At 42.8% G+C, this 24,461-nt stretch overlaps 1 protein-coding gene and 1 pseudogene across 5 annotated transcripts in view; one reads left to right on the top strand and one right to left on the bottom strand.

Moving 5' to 3' along the window:
• Window positions 1–9,794, bottom strand: part of LOC144317270 (developmental pluripotency-associated 5 protein-like) — a 45,939-nt gene extending 36,145 nt beyond the window's left edge. The window contains exons 1-3 of one of the 4 annotated variants that reach the window (XM_077903394.1): window positions 9,522–9,794; window positions 9,253–9,432; window positions 7,218–7,541 (exon numbers count right to left, since the gene is read on the bottom strand). In XM_077903394.1, coding sequence (XP_077759520.1) covers window positions 7,405–7,541; window positions 9,253–9,432; window positions 9,522–9,633 — 429 coding nt within the window. In that variant the 5' untranslated portion in view covers window positions 9,634–9,794 and the 3' untranslated portion in view covers window positions 7,218–7,404. Of the gene's footprint in view, window positions 1–7,217; window positions 7,542–8,524; window positions 8,912–9,252; window positions 9,433–9,521 lie in introns of those variants that run through there. The other 3 variants (XM_077903395.1, XM_077903396.1, XR_013383220.1) reach the window with 3 other exon arrangements.
• On the top strand, window positions 9,788–16,589 carry LOC144317269 (small ribosomal subunit protein eS4-like; annotated as a pseudogene). The gene is made up of 3 exons (XR_013383219.1): window positions 9,788–10,131; window positions 11,971–12,054; window positions 14,398–16,589. The product of XR_013383219.1 is annotated as a small ribosomal subunit protein eS4-like (transcript).
• Window positions 16,590–24,461: the final 7,872 nt, after the last annotated feature.

Below are 24,461 nucleotides of genomic sequence, written 5' to 3'. Positions count from 1 at the left end.
AGTGCAACGCAGAGAGCTTGACCTGTAGTTGCCAGAATTCAGTGATGGAGTGGCACCTGGCTTGTGCCTAAGTAGTCTTGAGGCAAGAAGCTTGCTGGTTACTTGAGCTCCTCTGGGCAAGAAACTATCTTCAGGAAAAAAAAAGGGCTACACTTTCATAGAAAGAGAAGCAAAGGGACTTGTTTCCTGTGGGTTCCTTGAAGCAGAACCATCCTTAGTTGTCTTGAAGACATGAGCAAAATGCCTCAAACTAGCACAGTGAATGTGCTGGAAGCAAGATAGGCAAGAACAAAAGAAAAAGTTCAGTTCAAGAGGTAAATTAAGTGCTTTTGAGAGAAACTGTATTATGTATCAACCCAAAAATGATTAGACAGGGTTTCTGTCTGTGCTTTTGAGCCAAGAGAAGATAAATAAGTATTCAAATAATTTCTATATAATGCTGAGAAGGTTAGGTTTTATAACGTGGAACTGGATGCCACTGATCCTGAAAGGTTTAAGATGTTGGAAGTGGGTCAGATTTGGTGGCAATGTGGATGGATCAAATGGAGTCAAGTGTGGAGGCCACAGAAGAGGTAGATCACAATAGCGATTGCAAGCTCAAAGTGAGTACTAAGGGCCTGACCTTGGAAAGTAAAAGGAGTATGAAAAAAGAAGCAATTCAGGCAAAATCTGAGGAAGAGGCAAAACCTGACTAAACTTTAAGACTGACTAGATTCAGGAGATAAGGACAAGAGAAAAAGAAAACAAAACAATGATAAGAATGTTTTTTCTAGTGGTGAAAGAAAAAAGGAATTTATTTCAGAAAACAGTAACATTCTATTTTATTCATGTCAGATTAGCAAAAAACTGAGTATATAAAATTTTTGTGACACTGTGAAGAAAGTGGAACGTATATGCACTTTTGGTGGAAATGAAGACCAGTGCAACCACTCTGGTGTACACCCTACCAGCTTTTAGTGAAGTTAAGCATGAGAAGTATGAACACAACCTACAGCACAGAAAGCACACCACCAGTTAATTGCCTGAGAGGTTTCCCCACATATTCACAAGGGGGCATGTACAAAGATGTTTGTAATAGCATTGTTTGTGGAAGTAGGAATTAGGAGTAATTTAAATGTCTATCATTAGGGTAAAAGATGAGAAAATGTGGTAAATGCACACAAAGTAGAAGTCAAAAAGAACTAACTAAAGATATGCCCAGATGATCTTAGGACATGGTATTGGATTCTAAAAGTAAGCAAGAATTAAAAAGACAGCATCGTAACAAGATCAAGTCCCACATCAGGCTCCTGGCATGGAGCCTGCTTCTCCCTCTGCCTGTGTCTCTGCCTCTCTCTCTGTGTCTCTGGGTCTCTTGTAAATAAATAAATAAAATCCTAAAAAGGAAAGAAAGAAAGAAAGAAAGAAAGAAAGAAAGAAAGAAAGAAAGAAAGAAAGAAAGAAAGAAAGAAAGAAAGAAAGAAAGAAAGAAGAAAGAAAGAAAGAAAGAAAGAAAGAAAGAAAGAAAGAAAGAACGAACTAAGGTCTGATTAAACAGCTTCTGCACAATAGACAGACCCACAATAGACCCATAGAGAACGGCAAGAGATGGTAACAAATGGAACACACACACACACACACACACACACACACACACCCCTCCCCTCCAGTGCTGAGAACTACACCAGAGAGGGAGCCAGAGAGGCATAGAACTGAGGGACTGTGAGCATATTTCTCTGCCCTGGGGCACAGAGAAAAAAAAAGAAAAAAAAAGGCTGCAGTTTAAAAAGGGCAACTATAACATAAAGAAACTAGCCCTAGAACCTTGCCAAATGTCCGGGGAGCTGCTGGTACTGTCTCCAGGTAGAGGGGCTGGTGATCTCAACAGTTTACGTTCCCCCCTCACCTTAATAGCACAGACAAAATCAGGGTACTGGCACCATAGCCGGCCTGCCACCTCAGCAAGCCCCAGGCTCTTAACCCACACCAGTCCCAGCCATCCCACCAAGGCAGCTGGAGCATGGAGCATGCCAGAACACACCTAGTTAGTGCTCACCGCAGCTCCAGCCATTCTGACTAGATGACACAGGTGCAAAGCACCCTGGAACACTGAGGGCCCATACTACTTTGGCTCCGGATAACTTGCCAGGGCACCCCAGGAGCAAAATCCCCAGGGCACCCCAACCCACACCTGCCTCAGCTCCAGCTCCCCTACCAGGGTGCCCCCAGGTGGAGCACCCTAAGACACCCCAGCTTGCACCCACTTCAGCTTCAGCTGTCCTACTAGGGTACACTGTGTGCAGAGAGCCAAGGGACACCTCAGCCTGCACTCATCAGCTCCACTCATCCCACCAGGGCAGCCTCAGAATAGAGTGCCCCAGGACTCCTAGCCCATGCTGGCCAGCCAAAGTCACCACACATGCACAGTCTACACAGGGGATGACTATGCACAAGATCATTCCTTTAAGTTTAGGAGAAGTAGCTGTTCTGCCTAATGCATAGAAACAAACACAAAAGTCAAACAAAATGAGACAGAGGAATATGGTCCAAACAAAAGCAAGACAAAACCTCAGAAAAGAAAGAAAGAAAGAAAGAAAGAAAGAAAGAAAGAAAGAAAGAAAATCTACCTGATAAAGAGTTAAAAGTAATGGAGAGAGGAGTGAATGAACTCAATAAGAAGTTCAACAAAGAGGTTGAAAATATAAAAAAGGACCAATCAGCATTGAATACATTTACTAAAATAAAAAATACACAAGAGGGAATCAATAGTAAATTAGAGGTTTAGTAATCTAGAAGATAGAGTAATGGAAAGTACCCAAGCTAAACAGCAAAATGAAAGAATTTTTTTTTAATGAGGAGGGGCACCTGGGCAGCTCAGTTGGATAAACCTCCAATGACTCTTGATCTCAGGGTCCTGAGTTCAAGCCTGGTGTTGGGCTCCATGCTGGGCATGGAGCTTAATTTTAAAAAAAAAAAAAAAATTAAAATAAAGATAGGTTAAGGGAGGACTTGGACAACATCAAGTGAACAGTCATTTGCATTTTAGGAGTCCCAGAAGAAAAGGGAGAGAAAGGGGATCCCTGGGTGGCGCAGCGGTTTGGCGCCTGCCTTTGGCCCAGGGCGCGATCCTGGAGGCCCGGGATCGAATCCCACATCGGGCTCCCGGTGCATGGAGCCTGCTTCTCCCTCTGCCTGTGTCTCTGACTTCTCTCTCTCTCTGTGACTGTCATAAAAAAAAAAAAAAAAAAAAAAACATTGTAAGAAAAGGGAGAGAAAGGAGCAGAAAACTTATTTAAAGAAATAACTTTGGCCCAGGGCACGATCCTGGAGACCCGGGATCGAATCCCACATCGGGCTCCCGGTGCATGGAGCCTGCTTCTCCCTCTGCCTATGTCTCTGCCTCTCTCTCTCTCTCTCTCTCTCTGTGACTATCATAAATAAATAAAAATTTAAAAAAAAATTAAAAAAAAAAAAGAACAGTCAAAAACTTCCATAACCTGGGGAAGGAAACAGACATGCAGGTTCAGGAAACATAGAGAGCTTCAAACAAGATGAACCCAAAGAAGTCCACACCACAATACTTAATAACTGAAATGTCAAAGAGGAAATATAAAAATTCTTCACCTAGAACTATGAAATTAAAAGCTCTGAGAGTAAGTATGAAAATCTGCATTAAATAAGTATTCCATTTGACTTTATGATTACTTAAGTTTTTATAGAGGTAGTTGATATTAGAATGGCAGGGTTTTTTTTTTCAAAGATTTTATTTATTTATTCATGAGAGACACAGAGAGAGAGGCAGAGACACAGGCAGAGGGAGAAGCAGGTTCCATGCAGGGAGCCTGACGTGGGACTCGATCCCCGGTCTCCAGAATCACACCCCAGGCAGAAGGCGGTGCTAAACCGCTAAGCCACCAGGGCTGCCCAGAATGGCAGTTTTTAAATTCCTTAAGGTTGCTTAATACAGGTACCAATTGCACAATGACATGTGTAAAAATCTTTAAAAGGGGGGGAGGGGAATCCCTGGGTGGTTCGGTGGTTTAGTGTCTTCCTTGGCCCAGGGCATGATCCTTGAGACCCTGGATGGAGTCCCGCATCCAGCTCCCTGCGTGGTGCCTGCTTCTCCCTCTGCCTGTGTCTCTGCCTCTCTGTGTGTGTCTCTCATGAATAAATAAAATCTTAAAAAAAAAAAAAAAAAAGAATGACGTGTAGGGATATCTGGGTGGCTCAGGGGTGGAGCATCTGCCTTTGGCTCAGGGCTGATTCTGAGATCCCATATCGAGTTCCACATCGGGCTCCTGCAGGGAACTGCTTCTCCCTCGGCCAATGTCTCTGTGTATATCATGAATGAATGAATGAATAAATAAATAAATAAATCTTTTTAAAAAAGGCATGTGTATGTGGTGGGGGAGGGAACAATGAATGGAGTAAGAAGAGTACTGAACGCTGAAAGACAGAAGTCTGGAAATTGGTGTCCTGAGAATTGCTTGGAAGGTTGGGGGAACCCCTCCCCCACAAAACACACACATAAACCTGTTGCAATTGGGTCCAGGAACCTAACATAAATAAGAATTGAGAACACTCATTCCCTCTCAACTGATTTAGAAATGGTGGAAGAGTCAGATTAACCAAATTAATTTCTTTTAACCCAATGGCTCTCAAGCTTCGCGGCTTGTTAAACCACAGGTTGCTAGTCCCCCAGACCAGAATTTTAAATTGAGTAGGCCTGAGGTGGATCTGAAAATGTGTAGCTTTAACAAGTTCTCAGGTGATGCTGCTACTGCTGACCAGTGGACCTCCTTCAACCTGAATTTTCTCATTGGTAAAGTAAGCAATAGTGATGTTCTATATTCATGTAAATAAAGATATGAAAGTGCTTTTTCATTACATAATCATTACATAATAATTATATTGTACTATAATCCAGTTGAATGGAGTAAGATGATGTATTAAATCAATCTAGACAAGTTTTCTACAGAGTTACAAAACACATCACCCGGTGTGAAAAAGCCAAAAAGTTAATCCAAAGTAATCATTTTGAAAAGTCAGTTTACATGAGTGAGAAGGAGCCATCCTGGGCAATTCTTATCCTCTCACCACCCACATGTACTCCATGGGCACATCTCCTGCTCCAATGGGCACATCCCACCCATAAAGCCACCATCCTCTACACAGTGGGTGGCTCTGGGCACACGCACTTGATTATCCTCTATCCTTCACCACAGATGACCCTGGGCCCCTTTCCCTCAAACTTTCCTAAAGCCTCAAAAAGAGAGGAATCATCCATCTGTTTTCCCTTTTAGCTCCTTTCTTCAGACTCAAGCCCTGATTCACTCGTTTGTCATACTTGTCCCTCATTTAAGTCCCATGGCTGTGGTAGTTCCGACTAGAAGTCCTCTGAAACTTAGATATTCTTATTTCTCTTTTTCAGCAATACAACTAAACACTATTCAGTCTGCCAGTTTAATAAAGCTAAATCCTAGATATCCACCATGCAAGACAACAACCGTGCTTTCTGTCAAAGTTAGGAAGACAATCCCATGAAATGAGGTCCAGCTTCTGATGGCTGGAGTCAAGTTGGGATAACCTGGTGCTTCCAAAACTGCTGTAGAGATTACAACATGGCTATGGACCTGGTAGGGCCGCTTCTCCCTGGACAAACTCTAATTTCCAAATTCTCTGTGCCAAACAGACAAAACCTCTTATTCCTGATTAGTTAACTATGACAATTTAATGTTTCAGAGTCTGTGTTCATGTAAAAAACATACCAGACATTTGTTTTCTGGAAAGATTCCCTGAAATCCTGAAAATGCTCCCTGGCCATATCTTCATTTTTTTCCTCTCTAGAGCAAGGTTCTTGGGAGGGGGCAAAGCAGACCCTCAATAAAGTTTCAGTTTTTAACAAACTGATGGGAGCAGTGGGGAGGCAAGGCAGAGGGGTTAGAGAGAAATCACGATGTAAACAGATTCTAGCTGGAGGGGAGACAGGAACTAAATTTCTCAGGGGTTCTGAGGGACTAGAGAGCATCGTAGACAACTCACCACCAGCTTAAAACCCCTGGGTGACTCTCCTGCTCTTAGCTTGGTGTCTGAGGCCCAGGGGAACCTGTCTTCCTTCTTTCCCGGCCCTGACCACATCTGTTCAGCTACCCTCCCGGCCACAGCCGGCCCTAGAGCCGCTTCCCCGGGTCTCTCTACCAGGCTGTGCGTGCATCTCTTCCAGCCTCTTCCACCCGGCCAGACTCTGCTCACAGATAACCTGGCTTTCACCCAGAATTGACTTCCTCAGGGAGACTTTGCCTCAGTCCAGTCTCAAGCACCGTCAAGCTCCTCCAAACAACTCGGTGGCCCAGGAATCTCACTCCCCACAACGCCCTCCCTCCGTGGTGGGAGTCCTGGCCACCCCCCACCCACCCCCGGGGGGAGCCCAAGGTGGGAGCTCCAGAGATCTGCGTGCGCACTCCAAGCTGGGCCCAGCCAGGAGCATCTACCCCACTCAGAATCTCCCCCTTCCCCACTCCACGCAGTTTCTTGTGACCCTCAAAGTTTGGGTAACATTCAAATGTAAATATATGGATCATGAGGAGGCGGTGTGATGGATGAGCCTTGATTTTCCTAACCCGTAAAATGTTAATATTGAAAGAATTGAGTCACTAAATGCCAAGAGCCCGGTGAAGTTCCCGGCAGGCCTGAGGTTCTCCATCAGCGTTGGCTATTGTTAACTACGTTTGGGCCAAAGGATTTAACTAGATTGGATTTGCTCGTTTATCAGTTGTTTTGTAAGCAAGCAATCCATGCTTTCCTGGACAACGCCCTAGACTGACTCTCCTCTAAATCTCCTCAGAGCTAATGAAGCCTTTCCGTAGGGCAGAACCCTCATCTCCATTACAATGAAAGCTGTTTGGCTTCTCTTAATCCTCTACCCTGGGTGGAAAACTAGCCAAAAGCTTAAAACAAAGAGGAAAAAGGGCAGCCACCCCAAGACCTTTTTTTTTTAATCTACAGTTTATTCCAAAACTTTCCCTATGAATTCGCAGTTTTGTGTGGTCTTGAAGGGCTGAAAAATCTTCAGTGCAGAGCATGCATGGGATTTATGGCATATGCTTAAATTTCCAAATTTTGCTACTTTTACACAGATTAATTTTTCTACACTGGCAAGTACTGCCCCTTAAAACAGAACTTCTAGACCGTTGTTTTTTTAAGATTTTATTTATTTATTCATGAGAGACACAGAGAGAGAGGCAAAGACACACGCTGAGGGAGAAGCAGGCTCCGTGCAGGAAGCCCGATGTGGAACTCGATTCCAGGACTCCAGGATCACGCCCTGGGCTGATGTCGGCGCCAAACCGTTGAGCCACCCAGGCTGCCCATCTAGACTGTTCTAAGGACAAGGACAGTTCTGTGTTTCATCAGCACTGCAGAGTTTCAAGTCCCAGATCTGCAGTTTACGTTTTCACACACATTCATTGCCAACTGACCGAAGGGGGCACTAGCTGAGGGTAATTTGAGGGAGTCACAACTCCTGGCCCAAGCGAGAAGTACTAATCTCAGGAAGACTGCACCTAATAGGTCAGAAAGAAAAAGGATTGCCAATCACCTGTGACTAAGCTTGTGGAGAAGCAGGCAATCTCATTTATTGCTGCTGGGTGTAAAATTATTTCAACTCCCATGGAAGGCAATTTGGTACTATCTAGCAAAATCATATATACAATTTCCTCTCTGGACCAGCAATTTACCCTCTAACTTAGCCTATAGAATACGTGCACACTTGCAAAACAATGACCTTCAAGGTATTCATCACAGCTATGTAAAAACCAAAGATTGGGAACAACCTAAAAATCCTTTGGTAGGGAACCAATTAAATGGAATCATGCCCAACTATATAATCTACATTATGATTGTGATTGTATTAAAAAAAATAACACTCTTCCAGAGCACACAAGAAAATAAAGCTTTTTATTTTTGGAGTAGAAATGAGTGCATAAATGGATAATTATACAGACTACTTTTATAATCTTATAAATGGATGGATAGGAGACTTTTCTATCATTTTTTGGATTCTGATCCATTTGAATGTAGTATCCAAAATTTATATGTAAATATTACTGTTACTTAGGAAAATACTGTTTATTCCAATATAGCAACAACCAGTATTCTCCACTTAGTCCATAGTTCCGTCTCATTATATTGCATATCAGCTAGTGGTCTTGTATTAGGATTACAAGTATATAAAACTACTCCACTGAGAAAATACTAACATTTCTATCTTTGTTTTGGAGAATATTTGCTTTTCATTTTGCACATTACCTTATAATTATCTTTAAAAAGAACCCAGGTCAGCTCAGACATTATTACATTTCCCCTAAAATTGACTGGGTTTTGATCAAAGCTGCCATCTCAGAACCCAACTCCTATACCTTTTAACCCTAACCATGGGTGCTCTTGGACTTTTTTTCTAGCTTTGAAGGTTTTAATTAAGGGTGAAGCTCAAGGGCCAACTTGACTGTGATGTTATCTCCAATACTTCAACAACATCAAGGCACTATTTATTTAAAATGTTATCCTTTAATTAGCAAATTTGGGGGGTAGGGGAGAAGCCACATTAGGACTCAGACAAAGGCAGAGACCCAAAATCAGCTGGTTTTTCCCTGTCAGGCTGGAGCAGAATTTCAACCAGACCATATACATCCCAGCTCTGGAGACAACAATCTACTCTTCCAATCCTGATTCCAGGTACGTTGGTGGCAAACTGGCTTCACTTCATCCAAGGACCTAGCTGTAGGGCTTTCATGGCATCCTCAAGTTTGAGCATCCCTGCACCAGAAAGCAACAAAGTGTGCATAAGGGGAGAAGATAAGAGCCTGGACAGTTCTCAGCCTCTTTCAAGGTCGGTTTCTGGGACTTCTCAGCTTGGCATTCTGCACCTGGAATTCTTGGGAACATCAGAAGGTGGGGCCAGTGAGCTCATTCCAACCTACCCTAAGAAGCTAGAGGGGAGTGTTGGGAGGGAGGGGGAGAACTGGGAACAGGTCTCAGATAACCTTTCCTTAGGAGGCCAGGCCACCTCTCATCCTAGTCTTACCCCACGGTCTCTAGGAACAACAGACCGCATTAAAGTCGTCTCAGCAGCAGCCCAGCTATAAAGAGCCTGGGGTGATGCCTGGGGTGGGGGTTTTTGTGGGGAGAAGAGCAGGGGTGAGAAGGACTGCAGGAGAAGAAATAAAACGACCCCCACGAGTCCCCATGCCAAAAGCACGTCGCCAGGCCTTTTACCTCGTTCCCGTCGCTGGCGGTGCCACTCGGCCATGGACTGGAGCATCCACTTGGCCCTGAGCTTGTACAAGTAAGAGCCATAAACCAAGACCTCGGTGAGGCCCGAGGATTCCAGAACCTTTAGCTCGAGCATGACTTTGCTCACTTGCTCGATGTACGGGATTCGAGATCCAGCTGGGCCTGTTTGGGATAGAGAACATGGGCGCTCAGGCCCGCGGAGACCCAGACGCCCGCGTCAGGGCACCCAGGTCAGGATTGGGCTCACTCACCAAACATAGCTTCCAAGAGCTGCGTCTGGACCTGCAACACCTCGGGGTCTTTCAAGTCTGCCGGAACTTTCACCCATGGTGGAATATCTTTCCGTCCTGGCAGCGTCCCCATCCGGCGTGCCTCAAAACCAGTCACGCTGCCAACGAGGCTAGGCCCGACCGAGTCGCCCGGCCACGGCGCTGGGAGTCGGGCGCTGGGCGGGGCCGCCCACGGCAAGCCCCGCCCCCGCGCCGAGTCGCTCGCTGAACGCCCGCCTGGCCCGCCTGCGCGGCCCTCGCACGTGACCTCCCGCCGGTGCCGGCCGCGCTCTCCCACCTCACAAAGGTTTCTCCACACCGGAAGCTCTTGGCCTTGGGAGTGCTTGGGACGAGGGCAGCGTCAGCTCTAGCCCTGGGAACGAGTGACTGGGCCAGAACCCCGGGAAGGCGAAAGTGCAAGGCCGCAGGGTGAGACATCTCCAGGGAGCTGCCAAATCGAGGGCCTGCCTCCACGTTCCAGAGGAGGGTTCCACTTCCCGGGGGCCTGAGGGGGGCCAAACCCCGAGGCTTCGCTTCGCCCAGCGCCTACAACCCCCGAGGACGCAGGAGTAATAACTGCCATTTAACAAAGGTGAAAAGGAAATTTGGAAATTCCTTATCTGCAAGGAACGTGATAGGGTCGCTAAACTGCCCTTCCTTTGAAGCCGCTAAGTCTGGAATCTTTAAATCTATCCTGATTTTAAAACTCATGTGTGCCCCACCTGGCCACTTGGGTCCAAACTGTAGATGGTAGATTTTTTTTTCTTTTTTTTTTTTTAATTTTTTTTTATTTGAGAGAATGCCAGGGAGCATGGGTAAGGGCAGAGGGAGAAGGAGAATCCTCAAGCAGACTTCCTGTGGAGCATGGGGCCTAAAGTGGGTCTCAGTTCCAAGACTCTGAGACATGACCTACGCCAGAAAAAGAGTCACCCCGGCACTCCTGTATAGACCAGACTTCAGCCTCCAAATAATTTATTCATTTAAAAAACATACTGCTTGAAGTGATGCACTAGATTCATACAATGAGAGTGTGATTTCAATGTTTTATGGCTTCATAGATGTGGAAATGAAGCTGACTTTTCCCAAGACCATGTTGTGGTAATATACAATCCCATCAGCTATTATGACTATCTCTTGAGGCAAACTTCTTCACATTCAGGCAAAAAACTGGGTTCTTGGGGCGCCGAGGTGGTTCAGTCAGTTGAGCATCCAGTTCTTGGTTTCAGCTCAGGTCATAATCTCAGGGTCCTGAGTTGAAGTCCCAAGTGGAGCCTGAACTCATGGCTGTGAGATGGAGAGTCCTGTGCTGTACCAACTGAGCCAGCCAGCACTCCCCCCACCCCCACTCCCACCCCGGTGGTTTTGAATTTTAGAGGAAGGGAGAAGAAGTAATTGTGTGTCAGATAGCTAATAAAAAGTAACTTTACTGGAGGGAAAAAAAGTATAACCTATCTCCTCAGTGAGAATTTCCTTATGCTTTTTAAATCACTCTCCCCCCTCCTCCTACACACCATTTCTTTGAATGGAAATTCAATATAGTACGTATATATTTTAAATATTCTATTTTTAAGCAGTCTCCACCCCCAACATGGGACTTGAACTCACGGCCCCAAGTCAAGAGTTGCATGCTACACCCACTAAACCAGCCAGGCACCCCATCAATATAGTTTTTTTTTTTAATATAGTATTTAAAGCAGAGGGGCACAGGAATTATATCCAACTTGGGGGGTATTAAAAACAAGCCTTCATAACTATACAAACTTATTTCAAACTTGTAAAACTTTACAGACTTAGAAGATAAATAACCACGATTTAAATTTTTGGTTCAGAAAGTATGACCATCAAAAAATATTAAATGGTAATGACTAATGTCCCTTCTAAAAAAAAAAAAAAAAACTCATGCATAATTAAATCAGCACAGGTGTCACAACATCAGCTTATAAGAACTGGTTTCCCCACTCCTGTCAATGAGTCCCCAGTAATCCCAGGCCTGGCCCCTGGGATAAGTGACTATGGAGGCCTCACTGCTTTTTCATTTACACATTTTGATTGTAGATTCACAAACTGCTGGTTTGGGGGTCTGATTGGCTAGTAGTAGTGTGATTTACTAAGGGGAGTTAGATCCCTCTCCTTAGCCCCTCCTCAAAATTGTGCCACTACCAACTCCTTCTTGCTTGAGGGATATCTACTGTAATTTTGTTATCTCCCAGGATGCAATTGTTTACATGTCTCCCTTTAGCGTTCCAGCCTGGCCCAGATAACTTTTCTGAGTATGCATGAAATGAAGACACAGAAAATTCACTCAATTCCAAATATTACCTCTTTGCAGCTTTTCCTTTTAATCAGGTGGGAACCCCATCCAGAGGCTCTGAGGCCATCACCACAATCACACCCGCCATCACCTCTCTCTCTCCCACTTTTGAGTATTTAGACTGTTGGATGGCATACTGAAAAGAGATTTGCAGAGGGCTCATGAATGTCCTGTATCATACCATGGACCTCAGAGGCAAAGCTGGTAAGTGCCAAGTGCCAAAATTCAGATGTGTCAGAGGTACCCAGGGCTTGTTCTCTGAGCTTTCTGGAAACTGGCAGCACATTCTAGTCAGCTACACCTGGACCTGGATCCAAAGGCTTCTCGCCACCCACTGCTAGGCATGCCACTATGGGCTGGAGGAGACACCAGAGTAGATGTTGGCAACCAGTCCTCACAGGGTCACCCTTCCAACCTAAAAACACACAGTGGCCTTTATGTGGTCACCATCCAGGAACTGTTGGGAAGCCCCTCCACTTTGTCCAAGATGACCCTCATCTTGGCTTAAGAATCCTAGGGTTGCTGCAGCAGAAAATGTAGTCCCATTAACACTCATTCCACCCCTGCCTTTCTCAGGAAAAGGCTGTTGAAGGCCAGCATCTCTGTGGGATCCTCAGCATGGGATTTTACACAAGTTTGGAGGAAATGGTTTCCCAAGCCCAGAGTTGTCACCGCAGCCCAGATAAGCTTGACCAGTCCATCCTCTCCTCCCTCTCTCTGCCCCCTTGGCTAAGATTTTTGCCCATCTCCTGGAGCCTTTCCAAGGGTTGCACAGGGGAAGCATGGCCCAACCTCAGGAACTTTGGCTTGGGGGCTATAAACACATCCACAGAAGAACTCAGCCTCCAGGCAATTCTCCCTGGCTTCTTGGCTTCAGTCAAGAAGTCCTGGCTTGTCTCTGGGTGTACACCCACGTCACTCCTGGCTGGCTCCAGGCCCAGGCCGGCATTTTTTTTGTCGCTATAAGGACAGCTTCCCTCACCCCAGCTGGGGCCCAACGACCCCTTTCAGGCAGCTGCCTTTGGATTTGCTTCCTGTCTCCAGCTCCTCAGCTTCTGAAGACAATGTCCGGCCAGACCTAGTGCCAACACAGGGCAGCAGGGTTGGGGAGCAGAGAGAAGCTTCACATTGCAAGCCCTTACATGGGAAGTGGCTGTGGAGATGCCTGCCGGCCACAATCTGCAGCAGCCCCTTGACTAGCTTGTTGTGCCACAGGCAGCGTTGTCTCTGTCCCCAGCGTGTCTGCCACTTTCAAGTACAAAAGAGCCCAAGGAGAGCATGCTGAGGGAGAGGGCAGAGGTTCTCAGCCCCGCATGCATCCCCCACAGGGCGGCTGACAAGAGGAGGGTTGCTGGTCAGGGTCCCAAAGGGCGGCAGAATGGAGCCCACAGAGCCTGGCCCTAAGCTCAGTTTGATACTTCAGGAAGGACTGCAATGAGAGGCACAGATGTAAGGTTCACCCCCAGGGAAAGGTCCTGGACCACTTCTTACATGGAAGATGAGTACCAGCAGCAACCCCTGGAGGTGTGTCACCTGTAGACCCACGGGTGTGCGGGCTGCAGATGCAACTGGCATTTGCAGAGTATTTTCAGCAAGGGGACCCTGGGAGGAGGATCCACCTCCATTTCCCCATCCACTTTCATTTCAACTTTTGCCCCGGCCTCAGCTTTACCCAGGCAGTGGTCCGAGGAAAGATAAGCTCTTTTCGGGATCCCTGGGTGGCGCAGCGGTTTAGCGCCTGCCTTTGGCCCAGGGCGCAATCCTGGAGACCCGGGATCGAGTCCCACGTCGGGCTCCCAGTGCATGGAGCCTGCTTCTCCCTCTGCCTGTGTCTCCGCCTCTCTCTCTCTCTCTCACTGTGTGCCTATCATAAATAAAATAAAATAAAAATTAAAAAAAAAAAAAGATAAGCTCTTTTCGTGGGGCTCTGGGGAAACCTGGGATTGGTGACCCACCAAGACTCAGGGTGCCTGGGTAGCTCAGTGTTAAGCATTTGCCTTGAGCTCAGGTCATGATCTCAGGGTCCTGGAATGGAGTCGTTCATCTGGCTCCCTGCTCAGTGGAGAGTCTACTTCTCTCTCTACCCCTCTCCCTGCTCATGATCTCTCTCCCTCTCTCTCTCTGCCCCTCTCCCTCTCAAATAAATAAATAAAATCTTTAAAAAAAAAAAAAAGACTCTATATCTCAGAGCAAATGCTGCCCTTTCCTGGAGGGCTAGATTATTCTTTTTTTTTAATTTTTTTTTAATTTTTATTTATTTATGATAGTCACAGAGAGAGAGAGAGGCGCAGAGACACAGGCAGAGGGAGAAGCAGGCTCCATGCACCGGGAGCCCGACGTGGGATTCGATCTCGGGTCTCCAGGATCGCGCCCTGGGCCAAAGGCAGGCGCCAAACCGCTGCGCCACCCAGGGATCCCTGGAGGCCTAGATTATTCAGACAGCCTAACCTCAAGTCTTCTTTCGGATCCCAGAGCAATGACAATCACTGACTGACACTTTGCTGAAGGAGGACTTCTGCTTTTAGTATCCTTCCTTGACTTTTGCAGATACTCTATATCTGACTTCTCACTTTAACCCATGGGGGAGGGGACTCCAAGCATCCACACCTTCAAATTTGGGGGGAAGGACAACCAAGCTAGGACACAGAGTAAGTATACTGAGAACTCTTCAATAGACTAGATGATACTCTGCCTATTTACATTTTATTTACAAAAGATTTTAAGTTGCTTCTATTATGATATTGAATTGATATACAATATTCAATCCAAATTTACTATTAGATTTTGTTGGCTTCCATTTATATACTGCCTTGAATAAACCAGAAGACCATTTGGCTCATTAACCATATTTAAGAGATCTCATTTATATAAAATGGAGACCCACAGAAATAATTATCGGTGAAAGGACAGGAGAATTCTTAATACTCTGGCTATTTATTGATCTATTGCTTTTCAAAAATGTCCTTTGAACATCTGAAAAGCAAAACCACACTCTTTTCATGCCTAGCACAACCATGGCTTATGGTCCTAAGAAGCTTCTGAAGCATGTAGCAGCTCCAAACCACTGGATGCTGGATAAATTGACCAGTGTGTTTGCTCCTCATTCATCTACCAGTCCCCATAATCTGAGAAAATGTCTTCCTCTCATCATTTTCCTAAGGAACAAACTTAAGTATGCCCTAGCAGAAGATGTACTAAAGGAGATCTGTATACAACATTTTATTAAGAATGATGGCAAGGTCCAAACTGATAGTAACCTATCCTGCTGGTTTTATGGATGTCATCAGCATTGATAAGATTGGGGAGAACTTCCAGCAAGGGTTGCTTTTCTGTTCATTGGATTACACCTAAGGAGACCAAGTATAAATTGTGTAAAGTGAGAAAGATCTTTGTAAGAACAAAAGGAATCCCTCATCTGATGAGCCATGATGCTCACAGTATCAGCTATCCTGATCCCATTATCAAGGTGAATGACACCATTTAGATTGACTTATAGACTGGGAAGATTACTGATTTCATCAAGTTTAATACTGGTAATCTTTATATGGTGACCAGAGGTGCTAACCTGGGAAGAATTGGTGTGATCAACAATAGAGACATCCTTTTTTGTTTTGTTTTGTTTTTTCATGTAGTTCATGTGAAAGATGCCAGTGGCAATATCTTTGCTACCTAGCTCCCCAACACTTTTGTTATTGGCAAAGGCAATAAACCATGAATTTCTCTTCCCTTTAGAAAGTGTATCTACCTCACCACTGCTGAAGAGAGAGACAAGAGACTGGCAGCCAAACAGTGCAGTGGGTAAAATGGTCTCCAAGTAATGTGAAGCTCTTTATACTTAATTGAAGATAATAAAAAAAAAAAAGAAAAGAAAAAAGAAAGAAAGAAAAAAAATCACTTGATTGGGTGCTGGAATTGGGAAGAATTTTTGTGCTGGACTTCAGTAGTTATTTTATTGTAAAATAGTATATTTAAAAATAAAATGCCTCAATACAATCCCTATCAAAATACCAATAGCGTTATTCACAGAACTAAAACAAAAAAATATTAACATTTGTATAAAACTACACAAAAGGCCTCGAACAGCCAGAGCAATCTTGAAAAAGAAAAAACAGGAGGTATCACAATTCCAGATTTCAAGTTATATTACAAAGCAGTAGTAATCAAAATGGTATGATATTGGCATAAAAATAGAAACATAGATCAATGGAATAGAATAGAAAACTCAAAAATAAACCCACAACTGTATGGTCAGTTAATCTTCAACAAAGCAGGGGATCCCTGGGTGGCTCACCAGTTTAGCGCCTGCCTTTGGCCCAGGGCGCGATCCTGGAGTCCCGGGATCGAGTCCCACATCGGGCTCCTGGCATGGAGCCTGCTTCTCCCTCCTCCTGTGTCTCTGCCTCTCTCTCTCTCTCTCTATGTCTATCATAAATAAATAAATACATCTTTAAAAAAAATCTTCAACAAAGCAGGAACAATATCCAATGGGAAAAATATGGTCTCTTCAACAAAGTGTTGGGAAAACTGGACAGTAATATGCAAAAGAATGAAACGACCACCTTCTTACCCTATACACAAAAATAAACTCAAAATGTATTCATGACCTAAATGTGAAACCTGAAACCATAAAAATCCTTGAGATGAGCACAGGCAAAAATCTCTCTGACATCAGCGATAGCAAGTTTTCTTTCTTTTTTTTTTTTTTTTAAAGATTTTATTTATTCATGAGAGACACAAAGAGAGAGAGAGGCAGAGACACAGTTAGAGGGAGAAGCAGGCTCCATGCAGGAAGCCCAATGTGGGACTCGATCCTGGTACTCTGGGATCACGCCTTGAGCAGAAGGCAGACGCTCAACCCAGGTGTCCCTATAGCAACGTTTTTCTAGTATGTCTCCTGAGGCAAGGGAAATAAAGGCAAAAATAAACTATTAGAACTCCATCAAAATAAAAATTTCTGCAAAGGAAACCATCGATAAAACTGAAAGGCATCCTTCCTGATGGGAGAAGATACTTGCAAATGACATATTCAAGAAAATTTTAGTATCCAAGATATATGAAGAACTGATACAACTCACCACCCAAAAAAATAAATAATCCAATTTGGAATGGGCAGAAGACATGAACAGACATTTCTCCCAGAAGACATACAGGTGGCCAACAGACACATGAATAGAAGCTCAACATCACTCATCAGGGAAATGCAAATCAAAACTACAATGAGATATTACTTCCCACTTGTCAGAATGGTTAAAATCAAAAACATAAGAAACAACAAGTGTTGGCAAGGATTTGGAGAAAAAGAAACCCTCTTGCTCTGCTGGCAGGAATCCAAATTGGTGCAGCCATTGTGGCAAACAGTATGGAGGTTCCTCAAAAAGTAAAAAAATAAAACAAACAAACAAACAAAAAACAGAACTACCCTATGATCTAGTAATTGCACTACAGGGTGTTTACCCAAAGAATACAAAAACACTAATTTAAAGAGATATATGTACACCTATGTTTATTGAAGCATTATTTGCAACAGCAAAACTATGGAAGCAGCCCAAATAACCACCAATAAATGAATGGATAAAGATGTGATATATATACACACACACAAAATGGAATGTTATTCAGCCATAAGAAAGAATGAAATGTTGCCACTTGCAACAACATGGATATAGCTGGAGAGTATAATGCTGACCAAAGTAAGTCAGTCAGAGAAAGACAAATACCATAGGATCTCATATGTGAAATTTAAGAAACGAAACAAGCAAGCAAAAGGGAAAAAAAAAAGAGACTTTTTTTTTTTTTTTTTTAAGAGAGAGACTATTAACTGTAGAGAACAAACTGATGGTTACCAGAGGGGAGTTGGGGTGCAGTGAGAGAAGTAGGGGATGGGGGTTAAAGAGTACACTTATCATGATGAAAAAAATAAAATGATAAAAAAAATTATAAAATAAATTTAAAAAAATGTATACTCCAGCCAACTAGAATCTGTTGTTTCCTGGATTTTTAGGTAATACACCCTGAAATATTAGAGAGGAGAGCATCTCAAGCTTAAATGTATAAAACAGTTACCTGGGAATCTTGTTAAAATGCAGATTCACTAAGTCTGAGGCAGGCCTAAGAGTCCTCATTTAAACAGTTTCCCAAGAAATGCTGATACTGCTAGTTAACAGATCAATTCTGGGTAGCAAGGTTGTGGATACCTCAACTATATTTATTTTTTTATTTTTTTTTTAATTTATTTATTTATGATAGTCACAGAGAGAGAGAGAGGCAGAGGCACAGGCAGAGGGAGAAGCAGGCTCCATGCACCAGGAGCCCGATGTGGGATTCGATCCCGAGTCTCCAGGATCGCGCCCTGGGCCAAAGGCAGGCGCCAAACCGCTGCGCCACCCAGGGATCCCTCAACTATCTATTTAAAATCACATCCACGTCGGGCTCCTGGTGCATGGAGCCTGCTTCTCCCTCTGCCTATGTCTCTGCCTCTCTCTCTCTCTCTCTCTCTCTGTGTGACTATCATAAATAAAAATAATAATAATAATAATAATAAATAAAAATAAAATCACATCCAGAAGATAAAAACCAGTAAATAGAAAAGTGAAATGTAATTAGCAAGTTTTCTAATGAGTGCTTTCAAGCTCTGTATAACAATACATGCCATTTTAACATCTTGGAATCAATACCTTTTCAATATAAGAGAATCCTTTAAACAGCCTGCCTTATCCCTGACTCCCCCAGATCCCTTCTCCCAGTCCCCAAATAAAAAAGAGACTATTAATTACAATTGGTCAATTGCCATACAGGGTTCTGAGCCCCAGATCTGCCCAATTCTGATTTTTATGTGAAATCTCCCATTTCTATAATGTAGCCTGACTTAAAAGTTAGAAGAAGAAATGGTATGAGTAAACAATACACACCTGTGGGGTATCACTAGGCCTGTGGAAGTCAATTAGCAACTTCCAAAGAGTGTTGTGCCTTCTGGATCCACCTACGTTCTCAGCCTCCAGGAAGTAGTGTGTTTCCAAAGGGGTTGTGAAGCCTCAAGTCTAACCTCCAACCACTTTCTCTCCATCTCAGATGCTTCCATACCTCCCCAGATGAGTAAGCCCCTTTGCTTCCATCCTGATCTCTATCAGTTCTCTCCAAATTGATATACAGGCTTAATGCAATCCCTATCAAAATGCCAGCAAGATTTTTTTGTAGATACTGGACTATTTTTAAATTTATATAAATTATTATATTTATATAAATTTATATAAAAAGGCAAAGAAACCACAATAGCTAAAACAATTTTAGGGGGGAAAATGATCAGTCTGCCTAAGTTTAACCATTATTATATAACTATAGTAATCAAGGACTATGTAGTATTGGCAGATTAAATATAAAATTTACAGGCAGAAAGCCTTTAGGGAAAAATACAGGAGTAAATCTTTTGGAACTAGGGCTAACCTAAGAGTCTTTACATTTATCACCAAGAGTTTGTTCCATAAAAGAAAATATTGATCAGGGCAGCCCTGGTGGCACAGCGGTTTAGCGCCGCCTGCAGCCTGGGGTGTGATCCTGGAGACTCAGGATCGAGTCCCACATCAGGCTCCTTGCATGGAGCCTGTTTCCTCCCTCTGCCTGTGTCTCTGCCTCTCTCTCTCTCTCTCTCTCTCTCTCTCTCTCTCTGTGTGTGTGTATGTGTGTCTCATGAATAAATAAATGAAATCTTAAAAAAAAAAAAAAAAACTTTAAAAAAAGTTGGATTTAAAAAAAAAAAGAAAAAGGGATCCCTGGGTGGCACAGCGGTTTAGCGCCTGCCTTTGGCCCAGGGTGTGATCCTGGAGACCCGGGATCGAATCCCGCGTCGGGCTCCCTGCATGGAGCCTGCTTCTCCCTCCTCCCGTGTCTCTGCCTCTCTCTCTCTCTCTCTTCTCTCTCTGTGTCTGTCATAAATAAATAAATTAATTAAAAAAAATATTGATCAATTGGATCTCATCTAAAATAAAAACGTTTGTTTAGAATCTGTTGAGAAGACGAAAAGGCAAACTATGATTGGGAGAAAATATTTGCAAACCACATATATAACAAAGAACTAATACCAAGAATACATAAAGAACTCTCAAACTCAATAGTAAAAAATAATACAATTTAAAAAAATAATAATACAATTAGACAATAAATAAAAGACAAAGATATTTCACTAAATGGGATATACAGATGCCTAATAATGAAAAGATGCTCATCATCATTTGCTGTTAGGGAAGTGTAAATTAAAACCTAAATGCGATATCACTACACAACTATCAGAATAACTAAAATTAAAAATAGGGACAACCCTAAAGTGAGGTTTCAGAGAAACCAAATCACTCATACATTGCTGATGGGAAGGTAAAATGGTACAGCAACTCTAGAGACAGTCTCACAGTTCCTCAAACAACTAAACATAGAGTTACACATGACCTAGCAATTACTCTCCTACATATTTGCCCAAGAGAAATGAAACCATATGTCTACACAAAAACTTGCACAAGAGGGTTCAGAGCAACTTTACCTGTAATAGCAAAAAGCTGGAAACAACACACATGTCCTTTAACAAGTGAATCAAACGGTGATATAGCTTACCATGGAATATTACTCAACAATAAAAGAAAACAGTTAATAGAAACAACCTGGATGAATCTCCACAGAATAATAGTAAGTGGGAGAAAAATGCCAATCTTAAAAGTTTATATATTATATAATTCCATTTATATAACATTCTTGAAATGACATAATTATTAAACAGAAGAACAGAGAAGTGGTTGCTAGAATCAAAGAGGGGATGGGGACTGAAAGGAAGTGGGTATGGCTAGCAAAGGGCAAGATGGGGGATTCTCATGATAGAAACATTCTGTGTCTTGACTGCATCAATGTTGATATCCTGGTTGCGATATTGTACTATAGGTTTGCAAGATGTTACCATAGGAGGAAACCGAGTAAGAGTACATGGGAGCTCTCTGTATTTTTTTATTACAACTGCATGTGGGAGCACCTGGGTGGCTCAGTCCATTGAGGGACCTACTCTTGATCTCCGCTCAGGTCTTGATTTCAGGGTTGTCAGTTCAAGCCCCATGTTGGATTCCATGAGTGTGGCACCTACTTAAAAAAAAAAAAAAAAAAATTCTACAACTATATGTGAATTTACAATTATCCAAAAATAAAAAGGTTTAATTTAAAAAATGAAATCAGTAGGGGATGCCTGGTTCATTCGGTCGGTTAAGTATCTTTTTAGCTCAGGTCATGATCCCAGTGTCCTGGGATCAAGCCCTGCGTTGTTTGGGTCCCCTGCTCATGGGGGGGGTTAGCTTCTCCCTCTCCCTGCTCATATTCTCCCCTCCTCTCTGCTTGTATTCTCTCTCCCAAATAAATAAATACATCTTTAAATAAACAATGAAATCAGAATTTAAAAATTTCAAAATCTATCTGAATTTCAGTTGCCATCTTGGGACCCCTTTCTAGCAGCCATACACCATTGCATTCTATTGGTAATGAAAGCTGGATAGCTAAGACACTTAAAGAGAACACTATGGTACAACATGATTAACATGTTCTCACATAAAGATCTTTTCCTGCTTAATGCCATTCACATTAAAGTCTACTAGATATGACTTAAACATTGTCACTCCAGCTTTATTTCCTTATTGTTTAATTCATTTGCTTTTCTTTTTTAGAGAATGTTTATGTCCTATTAAGTAGGGAAATAATTGGATATTTTAATCTCTCAGGGTTAATTTTGGCTGACAACTTTATTTTTTTAAGATTTTATTTATTTGGGCAGCCTGGGTGGTTCATCGGTTTAGCGCCGCCTTCAGCCCAGGGTGTGGTCCTGGACACCCAAGATGGAGTCCCACGTCAGGCTCCCTGCATGGAGCCTGCTTCTCCCTCTGCCTGTGTCTCTGCCTGTGTCTCTGCCTCTCTCTCTCTCTCTCTCTCTCTCTCATAAATAAATAAAATCTTATAAAAAAAAGATTTTATTTAGTTGACAGAGAGAGAACAAGCAAGCAGGAGCAGCAGGAGAGGAAGAAGCAGGCTCCTCACTAAGAAGGGAGCCCAAAAAAAAAACAAAAAAAAAAACAAAAAAAACAAAAAAAAAAAAGAAGGGAGCCCAACATGGGGCTCAATCCCAGGACTTCGATATCATGACCTGAGCCAAAGGTAGATGCTTAATTGACTGAACCACCCAGGTGCCCCAAAGCATGAAGTTTTGAGGGAAAAATTATTTCAATCAAGAATTCTAAGGCCAAAAGTCCAATTTACTGTGTGGATAGAATAAAAATATTTTTCAACATGCAAGGCCTCAAAATATTCATTCTTCCTCAGAAAACAATAGGTTTGGCAGAAAAAGACAATTATTATATGATCTCATTTATATGTGGAATTTAAGAAACAAAACAGAGGATCATAAGGGAAGAGAGGGAAAAATAAAACAAGACAAAATCAGAGGAGACAAACCATAAGAGACTCTTTTTTTTTTTTTTTTTTTAACTTTTATTTATTTATGATAGGCACACAGTGAGAGAGAGAGAGAGGCAGAGGCACAGGCAGAGGGAGAAGCAGGCTCCATGCACCGGGAGCCTGACGTGGGATTCGATCCTGGATATCCAGGACCGCGCCCTGGGCCAAAGGCAGGCGCCAAACCGCTGCGCCACCCAGGGATCCCCATAAGAGACTCTTAATCATAGGAAACAAACTGAGGGTCACTGGAAGGGAGGGTGGGGGGGGATGGGGTAACTGGGTGATGGGCATTAAGGAAGGCATGTGATTTAACAAGCACTGGGTGTAATATAAAACTGATGAATCGCTGACCTCTACTTCTGAAACCAATAATACACATATGTGTAATATGTTAATTAATTAAATTTAAATAAAATTTAAGGGACGCCTGGGTGGCTCAGTGGTTGAGCATCTGTCAAGGGCGTGATCCTGGGGTCTGGGATAGAGGCCTGCATTGATTGGACTCCTTGCCGAGAGAGCCTCCTTCTCCCTCTGTGTCTCTCCCTCCCTCTGTGTCTCTCATGAATAAATAAATAAAATCTTTTAAAAATATAAATAACATTTTAAAAAAATAAAATAGATTGGCTCCATTGGAATGAAAGGAAGTCTCTTTCTGAAGAGAAGCAAAATAATGAAACTATTGCCTCAAATACCACGAACTTGGTGAGACAACCTCTGGATTCTCAGGCTGAATGAAGCCCAGGGTAAGTAAGGCCAGTGTAAACTATCACTGAGAGTCCAAATTCCTTACCCCTTATCTGAAGTCTCCTACTACCTTCCCCAACCCATACACTCCCCAGACACAGACAAAAAAATGGCTAAGGCAGGTAGTAAAGAGCAATGAAAAGGGTTAACCTTTTTAGTACTGAAGATTCCTTTTTAAAGCTAATTTTTTTATCTAAATGAGACTCCAAAACTGAAGAGGCAATAAACAATAATGAAATAACTGTATATGTCATAAACATAATTTTAAAGTCCTGTAGAATGAGACTATCTGTCAAAACAATTAGACAGCCTTTGAAAATTATAGGAACATCATAGCTAGTAAACAGATAGCTATGAAGTTTCTAAGTGAACTTCAAAACTCTAAACCACCTTTCCCCTTGGTTCCAGGAAAGAAAACATGTTATTTCAAAAATTCACTTGAAGCTTATTTTTGTTGTTGTTGTTGTTGCCTACAGCTCTTAAGTTCCAGCGAAAAAAAAAAATATTTCTCATTTTAATAAACCTGGCACACGGGATCCCTGGGTGGCGCAGCGGTTTAGCGCCTGCCTTTGGCCCAGGGCGGGATCCTGGAGGCCCGGGATCAAATCCCAGGTCGGGCTCCTGGTGCATGGAGCCTGCTTCTCCCTCTGCCTCTGTCTCTGCCTCTCTCTCTCTCTGTGTGCCTATCATAAATAAATAAAAATTAAAAAAAAAAAAAACCCTCTTGAATCTATGATTTGAAAAAAAAAGAATAATAATAATAAACCTGGCACATTAGACATTAGCATCTACTGCCACAATTGCCTTAAATTCTTCTAGTTCATGTGTCATCAGTCTTGTTATCAACTTGCAATCTCTATTTCTTTGTTTAGCCCGAACTAATTGTGCCCACAACTCCCGCCTCTGATTTTCTTCTTCCTTCCTGCAATTCACCTATCTCATCCTCAGATTCCTGGAAGCTAACCAGAAACAAAGTTGGAAAGATCAGTATGGTAAAAACCATGAGGATCCTCTTGGAGATGATTATATATCAACTTAATAATTTCTGCCTAAATGCTCTTGCTACTACTGTAAAATCTATTGAACAAATAAAATAAACAAGGACAAAACCAAACATGCACACATACAAAAGAAAGGAAGTCATGGGATCCAAAGAGCCCAGGATCCAACACCAGGAAGGGCTTTAGTAATACACAGCAGGGTGGGCCTGAAAGTAACTAGCTTGGATTTGAGCAGTTAAGACTGAAGGGGCGATACTGTCAAGATGAAATGATACAGTCCCTGCAGTGCTTGAAAGTACAGAGAAGAAATTTACACAGTTGGTGAGTGTGGAGATAAAGGAATACATAGAAAAATAAGCACTTTAAAAAGAAAAGCGCCTGAACAACAAAGTGATT

This window comes from Canis aureus, chromosome 7, assembly GCF_053574225.1.
Source record: "Canis aureus isolate CA01 chromosome 7, VMU_Caureus_v.1.0, whole genome shotgun sequence".
Lineage (NCBI taxonomy): Eukaryota > Metazoa > Chordata > Mammalia > Carnivora > Canidae > Canis > Canis aureus.
The sequence above is the reverse complement of the archived record's forward strand: the minus strand, read 5'-3'. Positions and strand labels throughout refer to the sequence as shown.